This window comes from Neophocaena asiaeorientalis, unplaced genomic scaffold, assembly GCF_003031525.2.
Source record: "Neophocaena asiaeorientalis asiaeorientalis breed wild unplaced genomic scaffold, Neophocaena_asiaeorientalis_V1.1 scaffold336, whole genome shotgun sequence".
NCBI classification, from domain to species: domain Eukaryota; kingdom Metazoa; phylum Chordata; class Mammalia; order Artiodactyla; family Phocoenidae; genus Neophocaena; species Neophocaena asiaeorientalis.
This window is the reverse complement of record NW_020174788.1, coordinates 1688571-1713686: the sequence shown is the minus strand read 5'-3', so window position 1 is coordinate 1713686 and position 25116 is coordinate 1688571. Positions and strand designations below refer to the sequence as shown.

Here is a 25116-nt window from a genome sequence, read left to right as displayed (position 1 = left end):
AGAACATTGGAACAGAAATTGTTCAATCCCAGTTTCTCATCTTGTAGCTCTCTTCATGGTAACAGGGCACCTCCATGTGCTAAGGGACTCAGTGATCTTAGAAATAAAATCATGCACATTCATTGCATTTATTTATTTACTTATTTACTTACTTACCCACCCTAAGTGAATAGGAACAAAAATGCCATCCAGCTAGCTAGGCCCCAAGAGATGGAAGCAGACAGCTGATTCTGTATTTCCACCCTTCATTTCCTTCAAGGTGCACAGTGACTGGAAACTTATTCTTCAAGCTACCATTCCAGAATTGCAATCCAGATTTTGGCCTTCTTTCAAGGGTTGGCAAGATCTGCCATCACTAAGCCCCATTCCGACATAGTAACAAATCATCAGATGGCGTGAAGTAGCCACTCCACCTTTATCTGGCAGTGGCTCTCCAATTTGCCACGGACGGCTCAGCCCGGGGCTCCCTCCTCCCCCTGCTTGTCTCACTTACCTGCAGCCAGTTAAGGTTGCTTTGATGCAGTATTTTGCCACCGATTTACAGCCACAGAATCTGAGTTTCAGAGAGACGAAGCTCCAAGATTGGAAGCGTGGTCTGGGCCTACCACACTCTGGACCCCAACCAGAGTCAGAGGGTTCTTGTGGCTGATGAAAATAAAATTGAATCTCTGGTGTGAGGCCACCTCCTATGACTGTAGACAACTGGGCTCCAAGGCCCAGCTCTTACAGCTGGCCCTCTGACCATCCCACCTCCTGGCCACACTCAGGGGAACTGCCTTTGCCGACGTTCTTTTAGCTTTTATGTTGTAAAGCCATCTTTACTTTTCAAAGGGCTTTCTTACTCATTGCTTCTTTATTCCATGCAGCTGTGTCACAGGGGCCAAACACATGTGACTTGGAGTCACAAGACCTGGGATCACATCCTAAGCCCTGTTCTGTATTCACTCTATGACCCAGAGCGAGTTACTTCATCCTCTGAGCCTCGGTTTTCCCCTCTATGAAACAGGGGCAGTCATACCCATCTCAAAAGAAGGCTTAACCACTACAGTATAGGAGTGTCCTAGAGCATCACAGAGATGCTTTCTGCACAGGACTGTGCTTTGATTCTCTTTGATAGCAATACAGCAAGGAACTAAAGCCAGCCCAAAGGATTTTATCCTTTTTACTTCCTAGCAAGTGCAGTGACCTGCTCTGTCCAGATATTATCCACTCTGCTCCTGTTCTCTGCCTGAAGGTTGGATTCCAAATGACCAGGGCCCACAGCTCATGCACGTCCTTTGTCCATAGCTTGCAGCCAAACCTTTGCCAACATGTGTAACCAAACCCTGTGTGACTGAGGGGCACAGGAGGAGTCCAGATGAGGGAACGTTCTGCCCCCAGCTGTTTTTTAAATTTCTATAGTATACAACTGTTAAGAATGTGAACTTTGGAGCCCAGCTTCCTGGATTTGAAGCCAAGTTACTGCACTTCTTAAAGCCTAGTTTCTATATGTATACAGTAAGAACAGCCATCGTGCTGACCTTTTAGGGGTTTTTGAGCGTGAAGTGAGTTAACACATGTAAAGTGCTTAGAATACTGCTTGGCATGTATTAGACTGAACCATAAAAAATTACTAACATTGAATGGTGTTTGACCTAAAAAACAGTAGTTTCACATGGTCCAACCTAATTGTAAGTACTTAGTAGGTGGTAGCTCTTTTGATTGCTTTCTGCAAGGTGGAGATAGCCTCTGGTGATGGATGGATGTTCACAACTTTCTTTTACTTTACTTGCAACTCAGAGGGACAAGCTTTTTCCTTACAAACCTAGAAACTGGAGAGCAAGTAGTCATGCTTTTCTACCCAGGGGGGTGCAGACAAGGGATTTGCTCATGGTCTGTGGTCCCCTTCTGTGGGCAGGCACACAGCCTCCCTGGGCATGGTCTGGTACTTCCTTCACTCAGAAGAAGGGAACGTCGCATACTACTGTAAGCGGTCCTAGTCCCATGCTGGCCGTTATAAAGTTGTCTGAGGGGCCCTCACCTGCATGAAAGGCATCTGTCAGATAATGGTGTCTGCGTGCAAGGCGCGTGTGTGAGTCCTCAGCAGCCGTGGGCTCTCTCTTTGGGCAGGAGCTGGAGTGGCTGCTGGAGATCAATCGGCTCACACACCGGCTGCTGTGTAAGCACATGACCCTGGACAGCTTCGATGCCATGTTCCGGGAGGCCAATCACAACGTGTCTGCCCCCTACGGCCGCATCACCCTGCACGTCTTCTGGGAGCTGAACTTCGACTTCCTCCCCAACTACTGCTACAATGGGTCCACCAACCGGTAAGGGAGTCTCTGTGCAAAGCAGAGTGGGGGTGGCGGTGGAAGCAGCCAGCTGTCTCCTCCAGACAAGCCCTGTCAGTGTCATCAGGGCCTGGCTCACGGCCAGCGTAGAATAAGTATGTGCCAGAGTCACGGAAGGGTCTGGGAGGAATCCACACACTTAGCAAGATGGACTTCCAGTTCTCTAAAGATTTGGGACTTTCAATCCTCTTGTGCAGAGATCTGCACACTCCAGCCCACGAGGCACCTCTAGTTGCCAGCTCTTTTTGTTCAGCCTGTGAGCTCAAAATGGTATTGATATTTTGAGACGGCTGGGGAAAAAATCCAAAGAATTATAACTTGGTGACAAGTAGAAATTATTTGAAATTCACAAAGTGTTATTGGAACTCTGGCATCCACGCTCACTCATTTACGGCTTATGAGCTTGTTTATGGGTGCTTCTGTGCTACAGCAGCGTCGGGTAGTTGTGACAGAGACCATCTGGCTGGCAAAGCGGGACATATTTGCTATCTGGGCCTTTAAAGAAAGAGTTTGCAGCACTCTGCTCTTGAGGAAACCAAACTGAGGGTGGAGGGTCCAAGCCCTGGAGAAGGCTGTTTCCAGGCCCACCCTGTTCTCGACTTTCTTGACCACTGTCTGAGCAGCTGCAAGCCCAAAGTCGAGCCTGTGAACCTGGATTACAGTGTTCCCATCTATGAAAAGGAGGCAGGAGTTAAAAACGGGAGTCTGTCAGAAGTACCTGTATAGGCCACGGCCTAAGAAACAGTGTGGGTGTGCCTGATGAGGAAGGGCTCCCGCTATATCAAGTCCCGTGAAGAAGAATATTAGGACCCAGTTAACTCCTGCCCCATCTCTTTTCTTCTACTAGTTTTGTCCGAACTGCCATTCCTTTCACCCAAGAACCGCAAAGAGATAAACCCGCCAACGTCCAGCCTTATTACCTCTACGGGTCCAAGGTGAGTGGTCTTGCCTGTGTCCTACTTCTAAGAGGACTAGTGAGCAAAAGCAGATAGAAGAGTGTTCCCCAAATCAGAAAAGCAAGAAGCCTGGAGTTACAGAGGCAGCAGTGAAATCCAGGCAGAAACAACTGCAAGTATATTCATCTTTATTTGTTCACAACTAGCAGGGATGAGGGTGAGCGCAGACCTGGTGGGGCTGGATTCTGGGCAGGAACAGCCTGGGGAGGACTTTATGAGGCAAGCAGGGAAATAGGCCTGTGGGTCTCCTGGTCTCGGCGTCCCATCTCCTCCTGTTCTCGGTGGATTCATTGGGGTATCATCCTGCGATTCTGGGATTTTTGTGCTCCGTGAAGATGAGGGATTTGCAGATAGGAAGCCGTTGGGAAGGTGGAGCTTTGAAGGAAATCCCAGATGGCCGGAGTTAGAGCTGAGAGGTCTCCTCCTGTCTCTTTGCTGCTTTGCTCACAGTGCCAGTCCTGACACTAACAAAGCTTCCCAGGTGGTCCCTGTTCTGGACCTTCAGTCCTTTGCCATTCGTTAAACAGACATTCCTTAAGCCCCCACTGTAGGCCAGATGCTGGGCAGGTTCTCCATGCTGGGGATTTAGCAGAGGTTGAAGCAGACGCATCTCCACCCTCCTCCAGCTCCATTTCCACACCCGGGGTGGGCACTGGGGGACACCCTTCACAAAGTCTTACCATCACCATGACATATGTAGGAGATCGTTTCTTACCCTGTGGGTTTGTGTGGGAGAACGCCACAGAAAGGGTGCAATAGCTCAACAACAACGGCAAAAAAGCCAAGATTTTTTTGTGTGTGATGGATGAAAAATGGCCACCTTTGACCCCATTTTCACAAAATAAGCACAGAGGGACTTAGAAGAAGAAGTGACTGGATAAATATAGCATGGTTAGAAAAGGTGCTTCTCTAGGTCGGGAGCCCTAGATTGGGAAGTGTGAGGAACCAAGCTGAGTGCCTTTCACTTGGGCCTGAATGTGGGGCTTAGAACGTCTTAGGATGATGCTGAGAGAGTACAGGTGTCTTCTCCAGAGCAGCCAGTCTGGTCAAGGCAACTCTCTCAAATCAGGGAACCTTTACAGACAGCACTGTAGACAGTCGCAGTCATGGCATGAATTAACAGTCACTCACAAAGTAACTCCCTTTGCAATACTTTTTCAAACCTTGCTGATTATACCAAGGAGCAAGTCTTATGTTGGTGCTAATATGTCTTTAATACCTTTCCAATGACTGCTAATCTCCCTTTTTTTTTTTTTTTTTTTTTTTTTTTGGTTAGTTGAAGATGGAAAAATTTACTTGCTTCTGGGTGCACTGAAATTGTGCCGGCATCATTTATTAAATAATCAAAGGTTCACTCTGTTAAAAACTAAATTCTGATATATATTTGGTATCTATTTCTGGATTTCCTGTTCTGTATATTTCATTCATCTATTTCCCTGTTCCTATACTAATACTCCATTGATTGCTTTTGAAGTTTGTTCTGATACAAATAAATTCTTTTGCACTGTTTTTACTTTCCATAACTTTTTGGCTATTTTCGGGCATTTACTCTTCCATATAAATATTTCACTCTGTTTGGAACTGATCTGGGGAATTTTGATATTTCTATGATATTAAGTCTTCCCGTCCAGGAGCATGGTATGTCTTCCCATATGTTCAGATCCCATGTTCAATCCTTCCATGAGATTGTATAGCTTTCTTCATATGGGCCCTAAGTGTTTCTTCTTAAATCTATTCCTAACTATTTTGGACTTTTTGTCAAGATTATAAATGGAATATTTTTCTATTTTCATTTTTGTGTGTTTATTGTCAAAATAGAGAAAAATACACAATTGGTTTTTGTATATTTATCTTTTTTTTTTTTGCGGTACGTGGGCCTCTTACTCTTGTGGCCTCTCCCGTTGCGGAGCACAGGCTCTGGACGCGCAGGCCCAGCGGCCATGGCTCACGGTCCCAGCCGCTCCGCGGCACGTGGGATCCTCCCGGACCGGGGCACGAACCCGTATCCCCTGCATCGGCAGGCGGACTCTCAACCACTGAGCCACCAGGGAAGCCCTAATCTCCCTTTTGATCAGAGATGAGAGAGCAGGCCCTGAGCTCAGAGTCCTTAGTAGGCAATAGTATCCAAGTCAAATTTAGTATTGTTTTGTTTTCATTCTATTTATTATGTATCTTCCCTTCTATTTATAGCAGGAGGGTGCTGGTTTTTCATTTGGGGAGTAGCATAAGACTATGTTTTAAAATAAGTTTAAAAAATGAGTCAATTTAAAGAAAAGGTATTGTTAATAATCGTAAAGATAGTCTGTGGTTTAAAAAAAGGTGAAGATGGGGTACAAAGTGGTGTGCGATTGGCTGAAAGTTGGAAAACACTCTAGAGCAAGGCTTCTCACATCTTTCCAAAATAATCCCCCTCAACAGCAGAGGAGACTGGACGTTTGCCTCAGCTGACTGAAAGCATAACTCAAGAGCCCATCTTCAACTCAAAAATTTCCTGAAAGTTTTGTACTTTATTTAAGTCATGCAGATTTCACTTTCTATACCATAATATATTCATGGTTGTTTTAATATTGAAATAAATGCTTTTAATTCCTAACTGAGACACCCTACCCTTAATGGACACTCCTAAGAGATTCCGTGTTCCTCCCTTTGCACACCAGGGGGTTATATGTTTTCCAGCTAGAGAAGCTTTGCCAAAGGGCATTCATCCAACCAGGTGGTCCATGTGTCAGAGCTCTGACATTTGAGGGGAGGCGAATGGGTAGTCTACAGATGCGATTTTACCGGAGACCTGCTGCGTGGAGGGCTATAAGCTACCTGATGTGGGCTGCCTCCCCTCCACCTCTCACTCCCCAAAATGAGGCAGTGCGGCAGGATGAACACCGCCCTCCCTCTTCAGGGCACCCACGTCGGGGGCATCCTGTTCCTCCGCTGCGGCTGCGGCTTCTGGTTCCGCGTCAGCTCCGGAGTTCTTGCGTGGCACTTCCACCAGGGGGAGCCCCTGCAGGTCTTCCTCCCCCTGACCCAGACCCGGGGCCTCCTCTGGCCATCTCACCAGGCCGTTGGCTTCCTCCATGAGGCCGGCTCTGTAGGACCATCGAGGCTCATGGCAACGGATACACCAGAACTGGAGGCAGATGAAGGCTAAGACTGCTGTGAAGCAGGCCAGCAGAATGGCCATCAGCACCCAAAGGGAGATCTGGGGGTCCACCAGGGAACTTCCCGCAGCCAGTGGACTCTTATCCAGGGTGTGGAACATGGTGCAGTAGTGCCTGTAGGGGAAGAGGATCTTCTTGCAGCTGATGCACAGGAAGTAGAGAGTGGAAGGGGTGAGGTGTTCCAGCACCACGGAGCTGATTGTTCGAGGCACCTTCTCCTCGTGGTGGAAGCTGTAGCGAAGATAGCCAGAGAAGATGCTGTTCCAATCGGGCCTATACATAATATGGTAATAGTCCTCCAGGCAGGGCTCCGAGGACGACCAGGAAATGATGGCTCCCGTATAAGAAACGTTCCCAACCTCGATGTTCATCTCGATTCTGAAACCAGAATCAAAGTGAAGAGTGTCATCTCCTCATTTAAGTGTTTATTTATGATAATCATAGCCACCATTCATTGAGCATTCGAGATGGGGACTAATATTGACGCCGATTCACAGACAAAGAGATGGAGGCCAAGAGGTGACAGTGCTCAGCTAGGCATAGCCGAGAAATGGCAGAACCACAGTTCAAATCAGGGCTGTCTCATGCCAAAGCTGGGGGCCATTAGGCCCAAAAGAGATGCACGCACATCCCCCAGCCTCATCCTGCCGTGGCTCAGATTCTTTAAATACAACATTGTTCCCAAACCTTAAAAAAAGGGGAAAAAAGGCAGTGAAAGGACAAATCAGCACAGCCTCAGAGTCCCCACGTGAGTCACCACGGGTCTGTGACCTCCAGGTCAGGCAGTTGTTTCACCTAAAATTTCCCTCTGGAACTCCTGTTTCTGCCCCAAGTGCTGTGAGCTCATTCATCTAGAACATTCTGGCCACTGTGTTTTTAGCCTCCAAGTGCTGTTGCCCGTAGCCAGAGATTTGCATCATCACTCAGCGGCAGCTGATTTCTCCCCAAAGCCTCTGCTCATGTTTTGTCCATTCGTTAGCTTTTTTCAAAGCCGAATTACCCAGAAAATTAGTTTCACAACTAGGTCAAGATAATCAGCTCCAAATACCAGCATAACTGCTGCTGTTTGATACTGCTGGTTCTGTGACTGTTAATGATGGTAATAACCCGCAACAGCGAGCAGTTGCTATGTCACAGGTCACTAGAAGCTCAGCATATAAGAGTAAATATCCTTTGTTCATCACACCCTGTGAACTGGATTCCCATTCTACAGATGAGCAATCTGAGAGGAGCAATCAGCTAACAGGTACAAGACCCAAAGCCACGTAACCACTGGATTTACAAAGACAAGGCTGCCGGGTTTAGTCGTAGAAGGTTATTGCAAAATGAGGTGCTGGTACCAAGACTGAGTTGCCGTTTTTCCTGACACGTGAAATGAGCCCTCTTCAGATTGCCAGCCCTCTCGCTTTGCTAAAAGTGCGCCATCTTCAAGCTTTTTCGTTTCTTTTTAATTCTATGTGTTTGAGAGATACTGTTCTCCTCTACTGAATTTCCCCTGAGCTAAAATTCAGAGACAGCCATAGTCAACCTGTGTATGTTTACGGATAGATCTCACCCAGCTCAGTTCTCTGCCCCTCCTCTTCCACACGAAATGCAGAAGGTTTCATTTCAGATTGCAATGACAGAGTAAAAAACAGTCGATCAGATTTTAACCTGAATTGGACATTAAGCCACACTGATTGCGATTACGAGCTGCTTTCTCTCCTCCCTGCTTCCCTCCAACCACCTGTGTTCGTGCCCGTGCTCCTAGAGGAAGTGAGCTACAGGAAGATGCCCAGCAGTGAATGATTTTTCAGGCCTTGTTTTTCTTCTCTATGGATGACAATGAACTAAAATGCTCAGGAAGGGGGGTTCCTTTCCGTTTGGCTAGAAATTTTCTTCCAGAAAAATGGGGGATGAAAGGGACAAGGCAGGTGTGCTCAGATCCCTCCAGCGAGAGTCTTTGCAGAACACATTGAGTATCTGCGCTCCCTCCATGGGTCTCCTTCTCATACACACCCGTCCACCCCGCCACACCCCTATAAATAGGGACCACAATGAAAAGAGCTTAATTCATTACTTACGATACAGAGGCAATAGCCCTCATAAACCCTTCCATCAGGAGTGATCAGGAATGCTGTTTCTTGTCATGAATCTCTTCTGTTTGCCTCACATCTGTGCTGGCTGTCTTTGCAGACTGAGTTTTCTACAGCAGACATTTTGAAGAGCTTTCCATCAAGATGCAGCATTCAGAGCTTTTACGACTAAATGTCTCCCATTATTTATTTTTCTTCCACTGCTTCTGTTTTTAAATCCCCCCTATTTTTAGCTGTTCGTATTACCATTGCCTGGCCCTCCTCCAAGCAGTGTGAAAGGAAAAGCCATTTCCATTTCCAAGAAGAGCCATTTGTGTCCCTTACCTGATGCTCACAGTGGATCCGGTTAGAACGCAGCCCTCAGAGGCAGAGTGGACCAAAGCTGAAGGGTGTTGCCTTCTCCCTCCTCTGCTCTGGGCTCTACTTGATGTCTCTCTCACCACTGTGTGAGTAATTCCACTGTCGCCCCCAACGCTCACATTATTCATTTCTTCAGATCAGTTTCATTCACCATGGCAACCAGCAGGCATTTGTACGCAGGATGTTTCAGGGACCAGTCTGGAAAGGCTTTTGCCCAGTGAGAGGAGCTCTCATTCCTTTGGCCAAAAAAAAAAAAAAAAGGCAAACAGTCCCCTGCACACTGATCCTCAGGGTGGTACTAATTCTTAAAAGTCTCCTAAATTGGGTCTCTAATAAGCTAGTTATCATTTTTTTCCCCATCTAGACCTTCTTTGGACAATGGTTGCAAATGCAAAGCTGCCGTTCTTGTTTTCCCACAAGTAAAATGGTAATTACATCCTCATCCCCTCTCACCCCACTGCCACCCCACTTCCTTACCCACCTCTACACCCTCTTCTTTCTTTACTCTTGCCTCCTGTGACATTACCTAGTTGTATGCCACTGGTCAAGACACTTATTCTCTGGGCCTCAGTTCCATCATCTGTAAAGCTGATCGCTTGGGCTAGATCAGGATGTCAGGTAGAAAACATGAGTGCTACCCCCCTGCCCAGGCCTGAACGCATGTGAGGCTTGCTGAACCGCCAGGACACTCGTACTGAGTTGGTTTGAGCATTCCCCACCCCTACCCCTCACCAAATTCAGGTCCACCCAGAACCTCAGAATGTGACCTTAGTTGGAGGTAGGGACTTTGTGAATTTAATTAGGTAAGGATCTGGAAATGTTATCATCCTGTATTTAGGGGGAGCCCTAAATCCAATGACTGGTGTCTTTATAAGAGAAAGGAGAGGGAGGTTCATACACAGAGAGATGCAAAGGGTAGGAGCCATGTGAAGACAGAAGCAGAGATTGGAGTGATGCTGCCATAAGCCAAGGACTGCCAGGGACCTGCAGGAGCTGGAAGATGCAAGGAAGGATTCTCTTCTAGAGCCTTTGGAGGGAGCATGGCCCTTCCAGCACCTTGATTTCAGGCCTCCAGAACTGTGAGAGATTCGAATGTTTGAAGCCACCATGTTTGTGGTAATTTGTTACAGCAGCCCTAGCTCCGATGGATTTAGACCTGAATCATATAACACAAATTAGGCATTTTTAAAAGTCATCTTGTTTCTTCTTGGTTCTTGGCCAAAGTATCCAAGTGGACCCATGAAGGTCTCCTTTTGATTCACGTCAGTGATAATCAAAAAGTTATAAAGAGTTGCCCGGTGAGTCACAGACCCTCCCTGGGTCAAGGGTCTCTGTGAGGGCTTGGGGTCTCGGAATGCCTGGTGTCCCTCAATTAGACACTTGCTCTGTGCTTCCCTCCCGTGGCATTCAGTTTTCGCAGGGGTCTGTCTAGAATCTGCTGTAATGCATGCTAATGGCGACTCCCTGCAGAGCATGAAAGCGTCCTCTCCACAGAAAGGCCAACGCAGTAGTTTGCAGATGCCTTTTGAAAAGGTTATTTTGAGGGGAATAAAAATACCAGCGTTAGGGGGCCTGTGGAGTGACGAGATGGAGCTCAAGCCTTTGCCACTGAAAACAAGAATTTATTTTTAATGCTCCTGGATGCCATTTTTCACCCTGGCTTTTTATTTGAGAAGTTGAGACACTTGGAGGATGTAAGGCCTAGAAGTCCTCTTGGTTCGCAGATCCGGAGAGAAGGGATGTCTTTCCTCCGGCTGGGTGACTGATTAGTGGCAGAGCCAGGAGTGGAACCCGGGTCCCTGCCTCCAAGTCCAGGGCTTATCCTGCTCCTTAGGGCCATCACCATTCCCCAGCAGCACCCAGAGAAACCAGTGAGCCCTTGTGGATGAGACAGATCATCTGGGGACATCAGGAGATCGCACCCCAGCCAGGCTCACTGTCTTCACCTTTAGGCAGGACTCTTCTGCAGTCACCTGAGTGGCAGCCTCTTCAGCTGTCAGGCCAGGTGGTCCCTGGTTGGTTTACACCAGTAGTAAATCATTGCCAGAGGAAACCAGCCAAGAGTGGGATCCCTGCTCCCTCCCTGAAGGTGGCAGTGAAGGGACAGTGAGAGAGCATACCTTGGTCCCAAAGCTGATTGGCACCCAGGGGCTGAAGTCCCCAGGCTAGGTTCAAATCCTGACTCTGTGGCCTTGGACAAATTTTCTGACTTTCCTAGGCCAAATATCAATACTACCCACCTGATAATGTTGTAGCAGTGAGACGAACCCATCTCTGTAGTGCTGAGCTTAGGAAGAGTAGACATTATTATTAAGAAGAAAATGTCCGTGGGTCAGAGCCATCTCCTGAGTTGGTCATAGCTTCATCCAGAGGCTGTAATGGATCAGGTTTGCACTCTGCCTGGTGCTTCCTTCCTTTTCTCTCCCCTTAAAACAGCTTTATTTTTTTTTTAATGTACATGCTCGTTGTACATAAAGAGTATCAGAAAGATCAAAGACAGCAATCAAAAATCCTATGCCACAGAAATAACCACTGAGAACATTTCAGTGCACGAGAAAATGTGTTTTCTCATTTTACCCATGGGGAGCTCTTTGAGGTAGGCCGTCTTATCACCATTGTACAAAGGGAGAAACTGAGGCTCAGAGGGATTAAGTAACTTGACCAGTATCACAAAGCTAGGCTGTGGCAGAGCAGGGCCCTACGCTGAGGTCTGTCGGTCCAGAGCCCAAGCTCCTGGCCAGCCTCCTTGATGCACTGCCGCACTGCTGGGTCAACCTTCAGTCATAGGTGGTCAGTAGCAGCTCTTTGCCTTGTGGTTGACTTGTCAGAGAGCTAGAGGCAGGACTTCGCAATTTGGTGGATTCCAGGGTGATAGGAACAGGCAAGGAATTAAAAGACCTCAGAGGAAACACCCAGCCACCCGAAGGTAGCCAGCAGAAGCAGCGAAAACATCAACTACCTTTGGAGAAATGCAGTCAGCAAGTGTTTCCTCTTCCGGAGTTTGGAGTCCAAGTACCCCTGCCTAAGAGCTCTGTCACTTAGGGGTAATATTAAATGTAAAAAGCCTTTAGCAACTGGTCTAGTAACTGAAATTAGTATATGAGTGGAAACTTTAAAAATATGTCTAAGTAATTAACTTGTAGAGAGTCTATCATAAAACAGCCTTGCAAGTGATATAGATTGTGGCACAAATCATTCCTTAAATTATACCAATAACTTCCCAGTAATGTTTTGGTCTTTAGAGATTGTGGGTTTGGTCTTTTGTTTAGCGTCATCATCGGTATCTAAACATTGCCCTAGTATGAGCCTTGATTCGACCTCAGGGGTATTCAAAATACACACCAGCACTTCCCTGGTGTCCAGTGGTTAAGACTCTGTGCTTCCAATGCAGGGGGCACGGATTCAATCCCTGGTCAGGGAACTAAGATCCCACACATCTCATGGTGCAGCCAGGAAAAAAAACCCCAAACACACACACACACACACACACACACACACACACACACACACACTGTTTCGCCTTTAAAAAAAAGTGCATCAGTGTCACACATTAATGTGTCCCAATTCCTGAATCGGGATGATTTCGTGAGATCTCATAAAGGCGTCTATTTTGTGCAGGATCGATTTAACCAAGCTTGATTTTAAGTGAGACATCCTAAACAGGGTACATAATTAGTTGCGAAAGGCAGGCATTGATCGTAGCCTGAGTCAGCTAGCAGGATTGGTTCAGTATAAGAGATTTGTAGCAGGTTTCCAACGTCTGAAGTCATGTCGCATTCCTGTTTTTCTTTGCCAAACCTCAGAAAATGCCCCGGCTCCCACATTCCCACATTTTCTCAATAGGGCCCAGCCTCCTATTGAGCCAGCAGGTCAGATGGGTGCCCTGCGTGGGTGTGTGTGCATGTACTTTGCGGCATGTGTATGTGTTTCCTCCTGCATGGGTGTGGTGTGTTTTTGGTGGGGGGAGTTGGGGAATAAGGGGAGCTTGCTCACTTAGAAGGAGGATTTGAATTCTGCTCATTTCATGCTGGTCCTTGGGCCATCAGCTGAGGCCTGAATGGTCCAGACCAGAATCCAAGACTGATGGAGGAATGTCAACAAGAGGCCTCCTATGTGCATTGAGCGGGTCTGTAAGGGGGATTTTTTTTTAAGCCCTGTGTGTGATACAACAATTCCACAATTCTTCTTCTCTGCCTAGAACTGGGGAGAGCTGCTGAACAGTTTCCACCTACCCAAATATATTTTTATTTGTGCTTGCCAGGGAGTGCTAAGGGAGGCTTATATTAGAAACTCCTTGGGTGGGAGTGGGGGTTAAGAAGACCGCTAAGAAAGATGAGCGCCCGGAGGACCACACTGGAGCTTGCACTTCAGAGGGGAGTTAATAACACATCTATTCCAACCCTCTGTTCCAGGCAGGTCTCCCTTCTAACACCCCTATGTCATGTGTCTCCGTCCTTACCCAGCACAGTCTGTTGTTGGACAGCTCCTATTTTTATAAAGTTCTAAATATTGAGCAAAATCTGCATTTTTGGGTATGTTCCGTCAGCTGGTCTCAGCTCTACCCTCTGTCACATCACTGTGTAGGATACACCGTGTTGTATGAAATTGTACCCCACAGATGTACTGTCCACATTCAGGGGATCATGACTGTAGCCGAAGCTGCTGGGGGAAATTTGACCAGGAAGCTGTATTTTCATAGTCTTTACTTACCAAATTACCAAAACGAAGGCATATGAAGGGCTGTTATTTCAGTGGGTGCTTCCAGCGTGCCAGGCACCATGCCAAGTGCCGTATGTATGTCATCTCATTTAAACCTCCAACAACCCTACAGGAGTTGGTATTATTATCTTTACTTAGGGAAGACCAAGGCTAAGAGGGTTTAAGTAATTTGCTCAAGATCATCTAGCTAGTAAATTGATGGAACTGGAATTTGAAATCAGGTGTGCCCACCCCAGTAAATAACTCTGGACTCAGACAAAGCAGGAAAATAAGTCAGAGAATCATACAGGGGGAAAAAAGTAGCTGATTGCTTTTCGTCCCCTCCAGGGATATCCATTGAAAGCTCCCTGCTGCTCAAAAGTTCCTTTCACGGGATATTTGAAAGAAGACTGAACATGCCCAGAGCTTTACTGGTTTCAGAGGAGAGGCTGCAGCACCTGGTGTGGGTGGGGAGTGAGGAGGCAGCTCTCTTGGGAGTCCATGAGGGGCCCCTCGCCTCAGGCTGTGAGCACAGCCCAGTCATCCTTCTTACATGCCTGTGCAGGCTTAAGCTGCAACCCTCTTTGGGAAGAAACTCAAATCATGTTTTTTTATCTTTGAAAGCAAATGTTGGGAAGTAAATTAGGCTATGATATAGCCCAGGGGGCTTTTTAATTTACTTTTGTTATTGACGTATAATCATAAGCAATAAAATGCACTGTCCTAGTTCAGGCTGCTATAACAAGAATACGGTAACTAGGTGGCTTAAACAGCAATGATCTCTCACAGTTCTAGAGGGTGGGAAGTCCAGGATCAAGGTGCCAGCAGATCCAGTGTCTGTTGAGAGCCTACTTCCTGGTTTGCAGACAGCCTTCTTCTCATCGTATCCCACATGATGGAGAAAAGAGAGACGTAGAGCTCTCTCATGTGTCTTCCTACAAGGGCACTAATCCCATTGATGAGTACTCCACCCTCATGACTTAATTACCTCCCAAAGGTCCCACCTCCTAATACCATCACAATAGGGGTTAAGATTTCAACATAAGAATTTGGGAGGGACACAACCATTCAGTCAATAACATGCACAGATCTTAAGTGTACATATACTTTCATGAATTTTGAAAAATGTATACATGTGTGTAGTCAAGAACCCAGTCAACATGTAGGGCATTTCCATCATCTAGAAAGTTCTCTCATGCCCCTTTCTAGTCACTCTCCTTCCCCGACCAGAGGTAAGCCATGGTGTATCTGGTGTTTGTTTTATACCCGCCTCATCCTTGGAGAGGAAACAGGAGACTACAGAGTGGGCCTTTGATTACAGGGCCAGAACTAAGTTGCATTCACTTGGGAGGGTGAGTGCCGTGTACCACGTGTGCCCTAGCGCCACCTCACTCACCTCTCCCTGGTCCCAGCCCTGTTTGGCAGGGTGGCCTGTTACAGAGACAGTAAAATGGTTGGCTCCATACACAGAAAATTACATGGGCTGGCCCCATGGTTGACTAAATCAAACTCAACAATTCATATACTCCAGGATTTGCTGACCATCAACTCAGTGAACATCATGCTTTTAATCAGTTATATTTTCCCTCCTTACATAAACCACTGCTGCCCCATACCATTTAGAAATCTTTAGTAACTACCTGCAAGGGATCCCTCCCCCAGGCTCAGGCAAAGTTTTGCTGTGACAGCACACCAGTGTTGAGTGCAGAACGCTGCTTTCTCACATTCCAGGCCTCCCCATATATAGGCATTAGCTTACCAAGAGAACTATTATTCAACCTGCTGGATGAGTGGGTGTTCTGATTCCTCACGAATTCTTGTTATTAGTGGGCACTCTAATTGTGTTCCTCGTGTATCCTCATTATTCAAGGGTACTATAATTGTGATGCTTGTTTTGTAAAGTTTAGAATAATTCGTGTAGAGTAAAACGTACTTAATGCAAAACCTAGACTGAACATAATTAAATCTTCCCTTGATGGCTCCAGAGTTGAGAATCTTGCAGAACTCCAAAAGCATCATTACAGTTCCTATTTAATTCATGTAGGATTTCTAATTAGCCAGCTTATAGAGAATTTCAGCTAATAGAATATCAGATGTGGTCTTTCCATATTTGCATGTTCTGTGTACAAGATTTTTACAATTCCCGATAGGAAAATTATACTCAGAACTAAGGTTAGAAGTGAAGTTTTTTCTTAAAAAAAAAAAAAAAAAGGTTATGGTTTACGTAATAATTCAGCTTCCAAAGTTCACCATTGTAGGTAGAGGTTAAGAACATGGCCTTTGGAATCACAGCCACCTGGGTTCAGATCAGGGCTCAGTTACCTAATTAACTGTGTGACCTTGCACAAGCTACTTACCACCCTGAGCCTCAGTTCCCTCATCTGTGAATTAGGGCCAAGAATTGTATGGATCACGGATCACATACATTGGTTGTGTGGATTAAATGAAAATGCACTTGGAGGGCGTCATGAAGCCTGGCATGAGGTGCTCCGTAAGTGGCAGCATTTCAAAACAAAGTCAATGATCACCTTAGTGTATCACCAGCTAGGTGAGACCAATTCAGAGCCCTTTATTTTGGCCCTGTATTCTCAGACAGAAAGATCTTAAAGAGATTCCACTAATTCAGTGATGGTGTCTCATGGGGTCCAGAGGACAATGAAGGTGGCCCCCAACCAGCACCCAATCAGAGCAACTCTGCTTCTGTCTGTTTCATGTGCTTGTTTCCGTGGCATCTTTTTTGTTTTAATTGCTAATGGAAAAGCTACAGAACCACTGTTGTAATCCAACCCCCTTATTTCACAGATGAAGAAACTGAGGCTCAAAAAGCCAATGCGATTTTCCCACGCACTCAGCAGGGGTCTCCTGCCTCCCAGGCCTCTTGGTCCCCAAGACGCCTCCCTGTGATAGATGGAGGCGCCTCAGCGTAGAAAGAAGGCAGTGTTGAAGCAGCTGCTGAGTTCTTACATGGTCTTTCCAGCCAGTTCCTAGCACTGAAAATACCCCTAGAGAAAGGAAGTCATTTGTTTTACCCTCATCCCATAGCTCAATTGTGAAAGTCCTGGTTTGTGTGTGGACAGTTGTGGGTAGCATGAGTCCTATTAAAAATATATTTACCTGGAGGCCTTTTCTCCTCTTCTGTTAGGGAACTGCTGCCCCATCTGATGACCTTCGCTGGATCCTGTGGTCACTGACCACCATTCTCTATGAGCAGCTTGCAAAATGTATTCATAGAGGTCCCCAGTGAGAGAACAAGGATATCAAGTTTCTATCCTTTCTATGATTGAAACACCTCCTGCTAGGACTCACAGTTCTCTGCCACTGACTTGGCCACATCCTCTGTTTTCCAGCCTCTCAACATTGCCTACAGCCACATCTACAGCTCCTATAGGAACTTCGTGGGACCCCCTCATTTCAAGACCATCTGCAGACTCCTGGGTTACCAGGGCATCGCTGTGGTCATGGAGGAACTGCTGAAGATCGTCAAGAGCTTGGTAAGGAAGGGGGCCTGGGACGGGCCGTAAGGGTTGAGAGGAATGAGGCTTGTTTTCACTTTTTACCTGGCCTGGAAAATCAAGTCACAGGCTCTTCAGCTCTGTCTAGAGGAATCACCCAGGGAATCCTTTGCCCTTATCCCCTGATTCCTCTTACCTATCACTCTGTAACATTTCAGTGCATCTTCTGACCTGTGGCTTTGCCTCTCCTTTTCTGATGCTGAGCTCACTCCCAGTACTTACTAACTGAACTCAGCAATCTTGATTTTGACTTGAAGGCCTACTAATGACTGCTCATACCCATCTCCTGTGCTGCATTATCTAATTTGAGCTTGACAAATCCATGACACATGTGCTGCCATTTTCCCTCCCATGCCCATGGCAGACATCTCTAATAAATCACCACGCTTCTCCCCCTTGGAATTTCTTGATGACTGGTGCTACCAATACTCCGCTGGCCTCGAGGGAATTCCATAGACCTTTGCCACCATTCTATGTCCACCCCAAGTATGGCCATCTGAACCTTCATTTAATTCCCCAGGACACTGCTGCAGCAAGGCTGAAACATTTCAACAAATTTTCTTAAAATTTTGAGATGACAAAAGAGAAACGGATTAATGCATATCCATGTCAGGAATAGCAAACAGGATTCACCTCTTAACTCCAGTCCTCTGGTAGCAGCTGTGTATAACCAGGCGTTGTTCCAGGTTGTGAAGCTAAATTTAAGAAGGAAGATGTGGTAATTGATTAACGATGTCTGCCTGGGACACAGGAGGGATGAATGTGCCATGAATTTTCCATGCTTAAATTATATATTGTCTCAGTCTTCATAGCTCCCTGGCCCCATTTCATTTTAGATCTTAGTTTGGATCTCATGTAAGTACTCCAACCCCAGAAGGGACCCCATGCCTAGAAATTGCCCTCCTTGAAGTCTATAAGCCCAAGGTAACACTGAGAGCGTTCCCTTTTCTGTCTTAAAAAGGCCCATGTTTCCTTACAAAGGGCAAGGAGGCTGCCCCCCACCTTTGGGAGAGAGCCTGCCTCTCCTCTCAGGGAGCAGTGCCCTGCTGTCTTAGGCAGCTCGGGCTGCTGTAACAAATATACCGTTCGGCTTCATCCACAAATGTTTATTGTCCACAGTTCTGGAGGCTGGAAGTCCAAGATCACAGTGGCAACATGTGAGGACCCTCCTCTTACTTCACAGCCAGCTGCCTTCTCCTGTGTCTTCACATGGCAGAGCGAGAGAGATGTCTCTCTCTCCCCTCTCTTCTTATAAGGGCATTAATCCCATCATGGGGACTCCACCCTCATAACCTAATTACTTCCCAAAGGCCCCATCTGCAAATACCATTACACTGGGGATTAGGGTTTCAACATATGAATTTGGGGGGAATACAAATATTCAGTCTATAGCACTTACCCACGGGTCTCAACAGAACCTCCATATGCCCCAGTAGCCCAGCGTTCAGCCCCAAGATACACGTATGCAGCAGCGGTGGATTATTTCACTCATCTTGTCCTCTTCTTTCGTCAGCTCCAAGGGACCATTCTCCAATATGTGAAAACACTGATCGAGGTCATGCCCAAGATATGCCGCCTGCCCCGGCATGAGTACGGCTCCCCAGGTTGGTGACCAGGGGTACCAGGGGCTGGGTGCGGTGATAGGAAAATAGTCCAGACCCATCCCACTGTGGAAGGAGAGTCTGGCCATCTACCTTGAAGTATTTGCTTCTCTAACATGGCAGCAAGCTGTCAGAGCACTGGGTTTGCACCCTACCTCTGCCACTGAATCACCTTGGACCATTTTTAATCCCCCTGAGTAATAGTATCATCTTCCATCAGTGAAAGTAAATGATGCCCACTGGACCTGCTTCACAGCACTGCCCGGAAGCTGGAAGAGGTCCACAAATGAGAGAACAGTTAAATCATGAATAGCGAGGTATAGCTGTAAAGGCCTTCCTTAGTTCAGCACGTCTACATTCCTTCCTCCATATGTGTCTGTTTGAAAGAGGCCGGTGCCCCAGGTGTGGCACAAAGTGACATTTCTAAGGTAAGTCAGGAAATAGGAGTTTTTGCCGCTCCACCTCTGCGCAGAGAAATAAGTCTTTCCTTTCCTAACAGTGAAAGCACGTGGACTGAATTTAGGGCCTGAGGGGTGGGGAAAGGTGGAGACTAGGAGTTTGGCCCCAGGGGTTTTTTCTGAATACCAAGATGTCCGGCCCTGGGTCAGTGTGAATCAGAGGAGGAAAGGGCTGGGGCCGAAAGCTCTAGTTTTCGTTCCTAGCTGCGCCACTTAGCTGTGTGAGTGTGGACGCGCCACTTACCCTCTCTGAGCCTCATTTGAAAATGGGGGTAACTGTGCCTAGTCCCTGGTATCGTTATGAGTATTACGTGACATCCTGCAGATAGTGATTAGCACGAACCTCCAGCTGACCATCCCCCTGCATCTCCCAGGGATCCTGGAGTTCTTCCACCACCAGCTGAAGGACATCATCGAGTACGCAGAGCTCAAAACCGACGTGTTCCAGAGTCTGAGGGAGGTGGGAAACGCCATCCTGTTCTGCCTGCTTATCGAGCAAGCTCTGGTGAGTCCTGAGCCCCGAGGGACTGGCATGTCTCGAGGATGGAAGGGACCCCCCCCCCAACCTCAACAGATGCCCGAGGCCCCTCTAGCGCACCCCGCCCGGGAGCCCTGCAGCTTAGTTCTGTGCTCTTCCAGGGCGGGCACACGCTCCTCTCCATTCCATTCAGACCACTCCGACCATTCGGACACTGAGGGGAAGCAGGCCCTGGAGTCAGACAGGCCTGGGTTCCATCCCAGACCCCCTCCACTAGCGGCAGGGCCTCAGCAGTCCTTCGGAGCCTGGGTTTTCCATTCACTCCCTAGACACGTGGTTAACTCCTGGCTGCCACAGTCTGGGCACTGCACTAGGGGATGCAGCGGTAGCTGGCCCCACCTCGTGTCCTGGATGGTGGAGGGCAGACCTGCACTGAACAAGTGTTTACACAGAAACAATGTGTTTACTGTCACAGCAAGTGCTGCGAGGGATGAGTGCCAGGTCCGGTCCGCTGGGAACCTAAAACCTGGTGTGGTCTTGAGGGTGAGGGAGGACTTCTCTGAGGAGATGACTTGGAAAATGACCAGGAATTGGCCTGGTGGAGAACTAGAGACAGCTGTTTCAGGCTAAGGGAAGGGCATGTAGTGTTGTCTCCTTTTGTTGTGATGGAAGACAGTGATTCTACCCTGCAGTGCAGTTTAAAGGCTGAAAGGAGATAAGGCATATAAAGTGAGTACAGTAAGAACCAAATAATTGGTCAGAGTTAGCGTAATGGGCAAAAGCACGAGTCCCTGTGCTTCCACGTCTCGGGACCACACGGAACCAGCGCACTCTCTTCCCCCGGGCCAGCCCTCATGGCTTAATCACAGAGGCTGCGTTCTCCACACACTCCCAGCGCTCTCCACTTTGCTCTGGTCCAATGAGGCGTCCACAGGTGGGCCCAGCCCTCCAGGCGCGTGGTGACTGGTACAGCGGCGCAGTGGAAGGTAATGCAGAGGGGTGTTGCTTGATCCTCAGGACGCAGCAGGAGCATCTTTCAGCATCCATTCCTGCCTTCCTCTGTCCGCACACACATTCGGCAAAAGGGTATTGAGAGCCCGCTTTCTAAGTGGTCTCAGGACGCAGCAGGAGCATCTTTCAGCATCCATTCCTGCCTTCCTCTGTCCGCACACACATTCGGCAAAAGGGTATTGAGAGCCCGCTCGTTGCCAGGTGCAGTCCTAAGTGGTGCGTAAATGGCCATGAATGAGAGAGACAAATTGTTACCATTTTTATTCTGGAGAGGGTGGCGACTGAAGCAGTAAACAGCCAGAGATGTGAATGCAGATGGTACGTGCTGTGAAAGAATAAACAGAGAAACAGGACAGATAGAGAGTCACAGGTGCCAGGAAGGCTGTGTTGTTTTTGGAGAGGATGGAGCTTGAGGTCTTTCAGAAATGGAGAGAACCCTGGAGTGAGCTGGAGTGAAGAGGTAATGTCGCCCAGGTGGGGGCTGAGGTGAGAGAGGTGGGTGGCCTCAGTCCTGGGCCGCGTGGGCCCCGCGGGAAACCTTAGGATGCTGTGAGATGGGGAGGGGGGGGTCTGATTTACTTTCTTAAAGGCCCTTTGCCTGTTGGGAGAAGAAGCAGCTGGAAGGTGAGTGAAGGGCAAGGCTATTTGTAGCTGTTCAGTCCAGGGGTCGTCTTGGAGGCAGGAGGCACAGGGAGAAGGGCAGGAAAAGGAAGGAATTTGGAAGGAGGTGGAACAAAGGTAGAGAGAGGTGGGAAGGAAGCAGTAAGAGCAAGATCTTAGAATAAGAGCCCAAGAGGATTCCTGCCTCGAACCGAGTGAGCTCTGCAGCCAGGGATGTGGACCAGCTGCTCTCTCAGACCCTTCCCACCTGACGGTCTCTGAAACACAGCCTGATGTGCCTTTCTTCTGTGGGGAGTAATAGCCTCTCTGTGCCCCTTTAGATGGACTCTTGAGACAGCTAAGTGTTCCTCTTCCGGCTAACTGGTTTTTAACATGGTTCAGTGGGCCTGGTTGCTATGGCAACGTAGCCATCAGAAGTCACAGGGATAAGATACATAGGCGAGGGCTTCCCTGGTGGCGCAGTGGTTGAGAGTCCGCCTGCCGATGCAGGGGACACGGGTTCGTGCCCCAGTCCGGGAAGATCCCACATGCCGCAGAGCGGCTGGGCCCGTGAGCCATGGCCGCTGAGCCTGCGCGTCCGGAGCCTGTGCTCCGCAACGAAAACGCTCAAGGCCACAGGAAGAGGAGCACCAAGAGACGTGGAGATGGGGGAGGACGGGTCCTTGAGGCCTCAGTTCCTAGCGTCTCTCGTCAGCGCCGCCTTTCATGCGGAGCATCAGTTAGCTTCCCCTGTATAGACCCCAAGAGGCAGACTGTGGATGAGGCTACAAGGAAAGGAAAATTCTGTCTCAAGCATCCCTGCCTAGGTGGTCGGTTGCATATACCGCAGAGGACAACAGAACACTCACATCAAAGACCTTCAGAGCTGAGACTCCAACAGTATATGTGTCCCAACCCCCTCTATGCATAAGTGAGGAAGTGGAGAACCAGAGAGGGCACAACTTGCCTGAGGTCACACAGCACATCAGCAGCAGAGGTGAAAGACCAAAAGCAAACGTTTCTGGTACTGATCCCAGTCCTTGGGGGAATGGGGGTGGGGAGGGGACATAGAGAGAATCAGGGCTCCCCAAAGCTGTGTACTCTGCTTTCTACTTAGACATCTGGGGAAATCCCCAAGCTAAGGCAGTGCTTTCCAAGATTAGAATGAGGCAGGAGCTTTTTAATTTATGAAGCTGGAATTAAATATTCAAATGACATATTGATTGTTCTCATTAAATAGGAGGACTAATAAAAAAACGATAGGAAGAGGGGAGAGAGGGAGGAAGGAGATACTCTTAATACATGTCTGTAGAGGAAGGGCGATTTAAACTGGAACATCTGTGCTCTGGAGGACTGTGTAACAATCAATGAAAGTGGCTTTGCACATACAACATAGAAAATGGTGAAAGACATAATACTGAGTGGAAAAAAAGTGAGTTCCGACACAAGGCACACATTATGATGCCATAAAGTAAAATAAGCAAAATAAAGCTCACAAAATAACCCTGCGTTGGAAAAAAAATCTAGGAAAACCATCCCAAATAATTCAGTCATTTTTCTCTAGGTATGAGGGAGGGAGCTAAGATTAGAGGTCAACAGGAACTTTTGCCGTATCTGGAATGTCGAATTTTTTACAAGGGAAATAAATTCATGATTATCATTGAACTAAAAATTAATTTTAAAAATATGAGTAGTTATATCGTAGTTTCAGAGAAACTGGAAGGACTCTGAAAAGGACAAAGTAAGAAGCCTTTTGCCCACTCGTGTTGTCTTTTTCTAATGTTTGCAGGGTTCTGTCCTGTGGTGGGTTCCATATCAGTATATATGCTACAAATACCTTCTCTTACTCTGTGGCTTGCCTTTTTTTTTTTTTTTTAACAGATTATTAGTGTATCATTGATTTGTGGATGGTGAGAATATAAATTGAAAAGATTGATTGTCTGGACAAAGATATATTTTCTTCTTTAAGTTCGGTGTTTATAAAAATTCAGGGTGCGATAGCAGTACAGGAAAACATGTATATCCCTATGGGATGGGTTGTTTGTTTGCTTGGTGTTTTTAATGAAGGTCTAACAAGCGTACAGTAATATAGTTGACCCTTGAACAACGTGGGGGTTAGAGGTACCTACCCTCTGCATAGCTGAAAATCTGTGTGTAACTTTACATCGGCCCTCCATATCTGCCGTTCCATATCCATGGTTCCAATCTGCAGATTCAACCAGCCACGAGTCTTGTAGTACCGCAGTATTTACTATTGAAAACTATCCGTGAATAAGTGGACCCACACAGTTCAAACCCATGTGTTCCAGGGTCAACTGCATATGGAGTATGCAGTATTCCCACTACATAGACTAGTTGAATCATCCATGTTACTGTGGATGTATGTTTGGATTGTTTACAGCTTGATACCATTATGAATAAAGATACTATGAATGTTCTTATACATTTCTTTTGGTGGATGTATGCTCTCATTTTTATTGGGTTAATATCTAGTAGTGAAATGGTTGGATCAATGTGTAGACATATGTTTAGCTTCAGTAGATACTACCAAACAGCTATACGAGGTGGTTGTACCAGTGTATACTCCCGTTCAGCAACGCATGAGAGTGCTTTTTCTTCACACGCTCATGACCGGTTGGATTTGTCTGTCTTTTCAGTCATAGCCGTTCTGGTGGATATGTTGCGATATCTCACTCTGATTTTGATTTCCCTGATGGCTAATAATGCTGAGCCTCTTTCCATATGGCATTCCCATTTGGACAGCCTCTCTTGTGAAATGTTGTTCAGTATTTTTGCCTATTTATTACTGAGTTATCTTTTCCTTATTGACTGGTAGACATGATTTATATATTATAGATACATGTATTACAAATATATTTCTGTGGCATGTCTTCCGATGAGCAGAAGTTCTTCAGGTTTATTGTATTTACCCTTTCTTTTTCCTGTATGATTGATGCTCTTGTGACTTGTTCAAACAAGTGTCCCCTACTCTTAAGTCATGAAGATATGTTATCTTCTCAGAGTTTTAGAGTTCAGCCTTTCCAGGCGTAAGAGACCTTTAAGTCTGTTATTCACCTGGAATTGATGTTTGTGTTGAGTGAGAGGTAGAAATTCAATTTCATTTCTTTCCAAGTTGTCTCCACACATCTGATTGAAAAGCCGTCTCCACACATCTGATTGAAAAGCCGTCTCCACACATCTGATTGAAAAGCCGTCTCCACACATCTGATTGAAAAGCCGTCTTTCTCCCCACTGTGCACGGTGGTAGTGCTGAGTCTGTCATTTATCAAGTGTCCACAGAGGGCTGGTCATGGCAGGCTTTTAATAGATACTTGTTGAATCGAATCTGAAATGGACCATATTTGTTAGGTATCTATTTATAAGGCTGTTGTGTTTTTAAAGGAAATTCTGTTCCTAATGACTAGAATTTCCTCTAGTATCTTTTACCCTGAGAAATCATAAGGGAACTATTCCACAATCACCAAGATTTCAAATTTTGTGTGGTTTTCGAGCCATCAGCCCATTGTTTGTTATGCCAACACACACCAGGAGAGGGCCCTATTCTTTCATGGGAGCAAGGGAGGGCCTGAGTCCCTGTGGAGACAACCCTTCAGTCTGCAGAGCCTCCCACGCAGGGCTTGAGAGTGTTCCCTGCCTTTGGGCCTGTTGTTTATTTATTTTCTCCTCCGTATAACAGAGTGAGCCATGGTTATAGTGGTCGGTCATGAGAGAATTACTTATCTTTACAGGACGTGAGGACAGTTCAGGCCCAAACTCACAGAACTGAATGCTGGTCAGATCTGGGAGAGCTGTCGGAGGCCATCCAGGGCAGGTGTCTCTACATCACCACCACTGACATTTGGGGCCAGATACTCCGTATTG

At 47.0% G+C, this 25116-nt stretch overlaps 2 protein-coding genes across 4 annotated transcripts in view; one reads left to right on the top strand and one right to left on the bottom strand.

Moving 5' to 3' along the window:
* Positions 1-25116, top strand: part of CYFIP2 (cytoplasmic FMR1 interacting protein 2) — a 130573-nt gene that overhangs the window by 74047 nt on the left and 31410 nt on the right. For all 3 annotated transcript variants that reach the window (XM_024760134.1, XM_024760135.1, XM_024760136.1), the window contains 5 exons: positions 2110-2309; positions 3178-3265; positions 16922-17065; positions 18600-18690; positions 19520-19650. In XM_024760134.1, the coding sequence (XP_024615902.1) occupies positions 2110-2309; positions 3178-3265; positions 16922-17065; positions 18600-18690; positions 19520-19650 (654 nt within the window). The remainder of the gene's footprint in view (positions 1-2109; positions 2310-3177; positions 3266-16921; positions 17066-18599; positions 18691-19519; positions 19651-25116) is intronic.
* Positions 5311-7640, bottom strand: FNDC9 (fibronectin type III domain containing 9). Its single transcript, XM_024760145.1, has one exon. The coding sequence runs from the start codon at positions 6810-6812 to the stop codon at positions 6129-6131; it is 684 nt and encodes a 227-aa protein (XP_024615913.1). The 5' UTR covers positions 6813-7640; the 3' UTR covers positions 5311-6128.